Raw genomic sequence first — 7268 nt, 5'->3', positions numbered from 1 at the left:
AAATATGATGCATTTTCTGCTTTACATCTGTCACACTGTGTTTTTGAAACACACACTGCTTGTATAACTCTGTATAACAACTCTACAGAGCATATAAAAATAGTAATTTTATAGATGGAAAATGGCAGGTGCAACTTACCCAGACAGGAGCAAGAATTAAATGTATTTTTTTTCCCATACTGCATTTGCAAGTTGGTGTTAAGCATTTCAAGGACACAACTTGATTTCAAGCTTTTCCCTAAGTATAATGAAAGTTAATACTACTGGAAATGTACAAATGCAAAATGATCAAGACGGTGATCTCAAGGGAGGTCATTAGAAATAGTTTACCATCCAGAAATCTGGTGAAGGAGGAAGAGGGCAAAAGCACTAAAAAGAACATGCCCTCTAGTAGGATTTCAGAATCATTGTTTTGAGTATGTTTGCTAGTTCACAGAAAGCTTTCACAGTTTGTTTCACAAATGATACTACTTATGAAATCCCTAGGATGGTTATTGAGAAGTTTTATCCTATGCTTCCAGGACCATCTTTCTGTAATGATGGTTTTGGCCAGGGTAACTGGAATTAATGATAATGATGCAGTGTAATATAAATATTTTTCTGTTCTCCTTCCTAGCAATATGAAGCACTTAGCCTACTTAATCAGTTTTTGTGGAGTTGTGACCTCCCCAGAGTTTATAAAATGTTAACTCAAAGTACAAACTCCTTTATTTTCTTTTCCTCAAATAAAAAGTTTGGCTTAAATAATATTCCACGTTCATTTCCATATGTACTCCACCGTAGTTATCTCAGAGGTTACTTTAGGTCCCGTTAACAACATTATACTTAATGATCAACCATGAAGCCATTAATACCAACATAAAAAAATTGAAAAACTTGAACAGCTGAGTGAGAAAACACGAGAAAGAAGTAGTTTTTATTAAAAAATAGATTTTTTGGATGCAAGGATATTGCAGTGGATGGTAACATGACAAACAGTTCACTGTATTGACTATAAACACTTATTTAGTATCAATGAAGATTCTTACTGCTAAATGAGTGGATATTTCTATATCAAATGATTGTGCAAACACTTAGCTGTCATCAACCAGATATGACACCTCTCATACATGCTTTGACTAGAATATAACCTTAATATTTTGAGCTATATTTTAATATTTTTTAAAGTTTTTAAAACTTCTCAACAGTGTAAATTAGAAAGACAATTCATTATTCTCATTATCAAAAGTGCTTTATTTCTTACTTTCAAATGAAGACTTAAGTCATTGCATTAATTTCCCATATTCTAATTAAAATCAAGTCAGGAAGGCCTTCATTTGTATCTTGTCCATAAAGAGAAGCTAAAACTGTACATGCATTTTCACATCAACGCAGAAGATAAAAATAGGATATATCAGCACTTCTAAAGGACGTGTAACAAGCTATATTCATTATGTCTGTGGCTACACACTGGTAATTCAGCAAGTACGTATTGTTTTTCATGGTTTAAAAAAATCCTGTATGTAGAAGAAAAACAATAGAACTATATTTTTACATGGTTCATAAAAATACCAAGTAATAAAGAATAATAAGATTATTGGTGGGCTTATCTTATTAAAACTTTACAATAAAGCTATTCTGTATATCATCCTTTTCAAGAATATTACAGAAACATTCTGAAACCTTCACACATACTAACTTCCTTTTGTGTTTCTGAATAGCAGCCAATCTTCAAATCTTCTGTTAATTCTAGTTTGGCATCCATCTTATGAAGAAATCTTCTCCCATGTCAGCCTGTCATATTTTCAGCAGCCTAGAAACACAAACACTATTTATTGCAAAAAAGCCACCAGAAGTAGACACCATGTAGACAAAATATTGCATATAGTCTTTTTTTATAACTATTTTCATTTGGTCTAAATTTCTTAAAGTCTGAAACAATCTATTTATAATCTTTGTAAGATGTGCAGCGTTGTTTTCCAATGAATACTTCTGTATATTTTAAATAATACCAACTTCCATTAGCCTTTATTAACATTACTTGTTTTGCCTCTGTTAAATTTTGCGCATACTGTATCTGAGCAGCCTCTATCTTGGATATTTTGCTCTAATGTGTTCAAAAAGTATTCAGATGCATGCAATTTTCCATCAGAGTTGGCTGAGTTTTGTAAGCATCATAACCGTCTTCCAAAAAATTTCAGAGAGAGAGTAGATGTAGATTTCCCCTCTATCACCACAGAAAGAAGCAAACAAAAGAGACAATAGAAAATAAACCATGATGTTCAGGTAGATAATAAAGAACAAAAATCCTTTTATTTTATTGGGTATCTTTTTTTTGAGGGAGGTGGAGTGTGTTACACTTCTTTGCTTCTCTATAGGAATATGCTATTTTATGTATATATATATATATATATATATATATACATACACACACAACATGATACGCTCTTTGTATTTCAACAGATTCAAAGCGCTGGTTAATGAGGTATGAGTGATTGGTGAAGACTACATTAGCAACAGCAAGCTGCATGAACTTGTAGACATGTATTGCTGCATACTATTAGGCCATGAGGACCCTGAGGTTGTAGAAATGAGATGTGGGTTGAAGAAGAAAGTAGGAATCTAGCTATGCCATGCCAATATGGATGAGACAGCAAATGGTGGCCAAAAATGCCCAGAATACAATTCTGTATTTTTCTTATACCATTTTACAAGAGTTAAACCATATGTTTCTAAAGAAAATTACCACTTCTTTCTTCATGTTATGTTCAGTCATATTGATTCTCTTTAAGGATAAAAGTTAATTTCTTTGTTATAAAAAGGCATCTTACATCTTAAAGTAGTCTACATGTTGAAGTATAGCAGATTGAACATAGATTTGATTTTCTTTTGACAAGTTTTATGTACTTTTTAAAGCAACAGAATTACCTTTAGAGCTTCTGTGGCCTTACGCAGTTCTTTAATAACAGATGATAATGCTTCTGGATTTATCCCCTGTTCACAAAGCCGCACACAAATAGACAAGGTCTCCATATCCAAACCAGTGTTTAATAATCTTGAAATCTCAAATAGAACTGTGACATAAAAAAATGAAAACAATTTAGTCCCTACAGATCATGAAGGTTCGATGCTCAAAAATCTTATTCATCAACATTTAATTTCTAGAGTAGAATCTGTGAATAAGGCAATTAGCAGAAAGCCCTTGCAGTTTAAAGCTCAAGAACATTCATGTTCAGCTTGTCAGTTTAAGCCAAAAGCCACAGCTTCTAACTATAACTTAAATATCATACTTTTCTGGTTCAGTGAACTTAATCTTTGATAATTTTCTTTAAATTTCTCAAAAACCATTAAGTGAAGAAATCAGTAATTAAAGCGCTTGACAGTAATTCCTTATAGTCTACCTTTTACATAGTATGTGCTTTTGAACTCTGGATACTTACCAGAAGTCCTACTAAAATGGACTGGAAGCCCATTCTTAAAATCTAAGAGAACATCAGGAGTTCTCACCCTTCTACTTCAGTATCTCACCTGGCTTTACCTCTAACACTAACATTGGGTTAAAGCAGGTGATATCACTTGAATCTTACATGACATGATTAAAGAGCAGCACGAAGCATCAGTACTATTTTGAAGGAGGAGTCAGTGGGGTTCCAGGTAGCTTTGTGCAGAGAAATAAATATTCCTCTTCCCTTACAAACTTTCTCCTAAAGAAATCATTTTTTGGAATCTCATCTACAGTTTTCGTTGTATGTAAAACAGTACACTCCATTGAGATTTTGCTTCTGGGGCTACAGTAGTCTCCATACTGAAGCTGTATCTCCAGCAATACATATTTACTTTGTACAAATACCACTTACTGTGTTTCTGTGATTGAGTAAACCTCTCCAAAATTAGAAAGTGAAGTAGAATGTCTTTCTTACCATATCAGCCTGGTAAGTCACAACTGTCCACTTCACAGCAAGAAAATACTCCACTCAGTATATCACACACACTTACTCAGGCCTTACTGAAAGACTAACACTAGGCCTGATGTACCCAGTCAATGAAGCCACAGGGAAGTGGCAGGTGCTATGAAAAAACCCTCTGACTTCCACTAAGCATGACAAAGCCTCCATAAGTAGTTTGGATTAAGAAAACATGCATGTTTAAGACATGAAAGCGATTAGTCAGACCAAAGCTCTAACTACAAGACACAAAGCTTCCTTCTCCACAAGATGGTTTTTAATTCCTATTGGCTTAAAACCGAACCATTACAAATATATTATACATGCATTTCCTGTCCACATGAAAGTGTCTTAAACAGTCAAATAAAGCAACAATCTATTGATGCATTTGTAATAAAATAACACTGGACATTAAGTGCTATAGAACTGATGAAGTTTTATTACAAATTTTAGTAGGAATGTGCTGTATGATCACTAGTTTCTAATACAAAATATCTTGATATTGAGGCAGTATCTTTGGAAATGAGATGTAACAGTTTCTCCAAGAAAAATCTGAGCTCTTAACAGTTCTACAGGTAACAGCTAAATACTACCTATATCTAACATTCTAGATTAAGCATTTTACATGGCTAATTGCTTACATTATAAAAGGATATTTTTAAATAACTCATATTAATATAGAGTATTAGTATCTGCTTCCACTGTGTTTTCTTTTTTATGCAGTAAGTTAAGCAAGATCCAACACAGACTTTTGAATGGGATAAAGGTCCTCAAAATAATTTAAGAGTTGATTTTAGAATTGAGTGGAGTCAAGAGTTCAAGCACACGAATATTCCTGAAACTCCCTTTAAATATCTTTAAATATCAAGCATATAGGGAAGCCTACATTTAAGTCAATGGAAATTAGTTTTCTTCCAGAAATACCCAACTTCAGAAGGAGATTAAATTGTGCATATCCATTCTAAAATATATGTATTACACAGGAAGCCCAGACTCCCAAATCTAAAAGGCTAGTACATTTTGACACGTTTTCAAAAGTCTTATTTTGTCTCCAGTTCCGCATGCTGTCCCTACCACCTAAAATATCTCTGTAGAAATGGAGAAACAGCAGGTATCAAGTATGTGCAGGCAAACTTAGTATCATCATCCTTTGCAAATAAACCTCTCTTCAGCCGCACAGAATGGTCCATCTTCTTGAAGCGTCAGGACAACTAGTAATCCAGCTAGTCCTGCCTTGCCTCCTGCAGCAGGAAGCATGAGCTGGTAGCTTAGTAACTGAGCTGTTTTTTTACACTACTTAAAACTCACAAGGGTCTTTGCTGAGGAATCCTTACTTAACAGTAGCCATAACTGGATAGCAAGGGAAGAATGTAAGAAAATAACAAAGCGATACCTCCCCTGAACACTCTCTTCAAACCTCTAGTCTCTCATTAAAGCATTTCTAGAGGGAAGCCTTTGTATTTAACAACCCTCAAAAGATTTCTTGTTCATAAACTTTCCACTCAACCTGAAACACATGTAAAGTTTTGGCATCTGTTCAAAGGAATTCCAGTTTCACAATTCATTGAAAACCACCACCTGAATCTGCTGGCTTTTATGCCCCATAGTTGTACTGGAAAACACACTAACAACTGATTCTTATTCATCCTACTGATGCTGCTCATGGCTTATAGATCTCTGAAATTCCCCACTATTCCCAGTGACATTTCTCCCACACTGTTCACCCAGGAAAGTCAATCTTTTTGTTTCAGGAACTAATCCACAATACTGACTGCCCTTCTCAAAACCTTTTCCAGTACTACATAGCCTTTTTAAGAACTGCATATTGAACTCATTGCTTAAGACAGGGGCATAATCCTTGGGTGCATTAGGAAGAGCATTGCCAGCAGGTGGAGGGAAGTGATCCTGCCCCTCTACTCAGCCCTGGGGAGGCCTCATCTCAAGTACTGTGTCCATTTCTGGGCTCCCCAGGATGAGAGAGATATGGAGCTACTGCAGAGAGTCCAGTGTAGGGCTACGAAGATGATCCGAGGGCTGGAGCACCTGCCCTCTGAGGAACTGCTGCGAGAGCTGGGCCTCTTCAGCCTGGGGAAGAGAAGACTGAGGGGGGATCTGATCAATGTGTACAAGTACCTGAAGGGAGGGTGTCAAGGGGACAGGGACAAACTCTCTTCAGTTGTCCCCTGTGACAGGACAAGAGGCAATGGGCAGAAATTGAAGCACAGGAAGTTCCACCTGAGCGTGAGAGGGAGTTTCTTCCCTGTGAGAGTGACGGAGCACTGGCACAGGTTGCCCAGAGAGGTTGTGGAGTCTCCTTCTCTGGAGATCTTCAAGGCCCGCCTGGATGCAACCCTGTCTACCATGCTGTAGGTGACCCTGCTGATCAGGGAGGTTGGACTAGATGATCTCTAGAGGTCCCTTCCAACTTTACCCATTCCATGATTCTACGGAAATGACACTGTGTTTAGTCCTCTGATTTTTCCTATTATTTTAGTTTGCATTTCTAACAACAAAACCACCTATTACATCCCACAGAATCACAACACTGGGGTTAAGATCAGTTTAACCACTTCCACACACAACTCCATGGGGTTGTTTCTTCCTTTACTTTCCCTTCCCTGTGCTTCCTTCCTCCTTCAGTTAAAAAAGATGCATGGAGTCAGACATGGTAGCTAATATTAATCATTTCAAAAGATGACCAGAGACACAGCAGATTTACTTCCCCTTCCCCCAAAAAATATTTAGTAAAATGCTTAATAGTCTAAAACACCACACACCAAATCCAATAACGACAGTATTATATGGCTATAGTGTTTAAGACGTTATGTATTGCACGAAGTGAAAAAGAATCAGCTGTATGCACTGCACTAAACCTCTTCAGAGAAGAGAGCTGTTCCAGTTCAGACGCGGACAGCGGCCCAGGAGGCCAAGCCGGTGCGCAGCAAGCCCTGCAGCCCGCCCGTGGAGACCAGGCGGCCCCGCAGGCGTCTGCACGCAGCCCACCGAGGCCGGTGCGGCAGGAGCAGGGCAGCCGCGGAGGCACAGGGCATCCGAGCAGCACGCAGCCCGCCGGTCGCCCCCCGGAGCGCGACCACGCACCGTCCATCGTCTCCCGCACCGCGTTCAGGCTGGCGGCGTTGCTCGCCATAACGGCCCTGCCTCGCCGCGCCCCACAACCCGGAAGCGGAAGGTGCCCCCCCCCCCGGCGACCTTCAACGGCTCCCCCCACCTTGCATGCGCTCCCGCACTAACCCCCCCTCCCCGTTTCCGGCACAAGCCCCTCCCCCAGCGCCACGTGACACTTTAAACCGAACTCGCTCGCTTACTCGCCGGAAAGGGGGAGGG

General features: G+C 38.6%; 1 protein-coding gene across 1 annotated transcript; it reads right to left on the bottom strand.

Annotated features, from left to right (window-relative positions):
• Positions 1-889: 889 nt before the first annotated feature.
• On the bottom strand, positions 890-7097 carry MZT1 (mitotic spindle organizing protein 1). The gene is made up of 3 exons (XM_062576122.1): positions 7023-7097; positions 2908-3053; positions 890-1792 (listed from the first exon to the last, which is right to left on the bottom strand). The coding sequence occupies exons 1-3, from the start codon at positions 7069-7071 to the stop codon at positions 1769-1771; spliced, it is 219 nt and encodes a 72-aa protein (XP_062432106.1). The 5' UTR covers positions 7072-7097; the 3' UTR covers positions 890-1768.
• Between the last annotated feature and the right edge of the window lie 171 nt (positions 7098-7268).

This window comes from Rhea pennata, chromosome 1, assembly GCF_028389875.1.
Source record: "Rhea pennata isolate bPtePen1 chromosome 1, bPtePen1.pri, whole genome shotgun sequence".
In the NCBI taxonomy this organism is placed as follows: domain Eukaryota; kingdom Metazoa; phylum Chordata; class Aves; order Rheiformes; family Rheidae; genus Rhea; species Rhea pennata.
The sequence above is the reverse complement of the archived record's forward strand: the minus strand, read 5'-3'. Positions and strand labels throughout refer to the sequence as shown.

Coding starts and splice junctions, on each gene's coding strand:
- MZT1 (XM_062576122.1), bottom strand. CDS start 7,071: ATGGCGAGCAACGCCGCCAGCCTGAACGCGGTGCGGGAGACGATGGAC. Junction 3,054..7,022: donor GGTGCGGGAGACGATGGACG/GTGCGTGGTCGC, acceptor TTTATGTCACAG/TTCTATTTGAGATTTCAAGA. Junction 1,793..2,907: donor AGGCCACAGAAGCTCTAAAG/GTAATTCTGTTG, acceptor TTGTGTTTCTAG/GCTGCTGAAAATATGACAGG.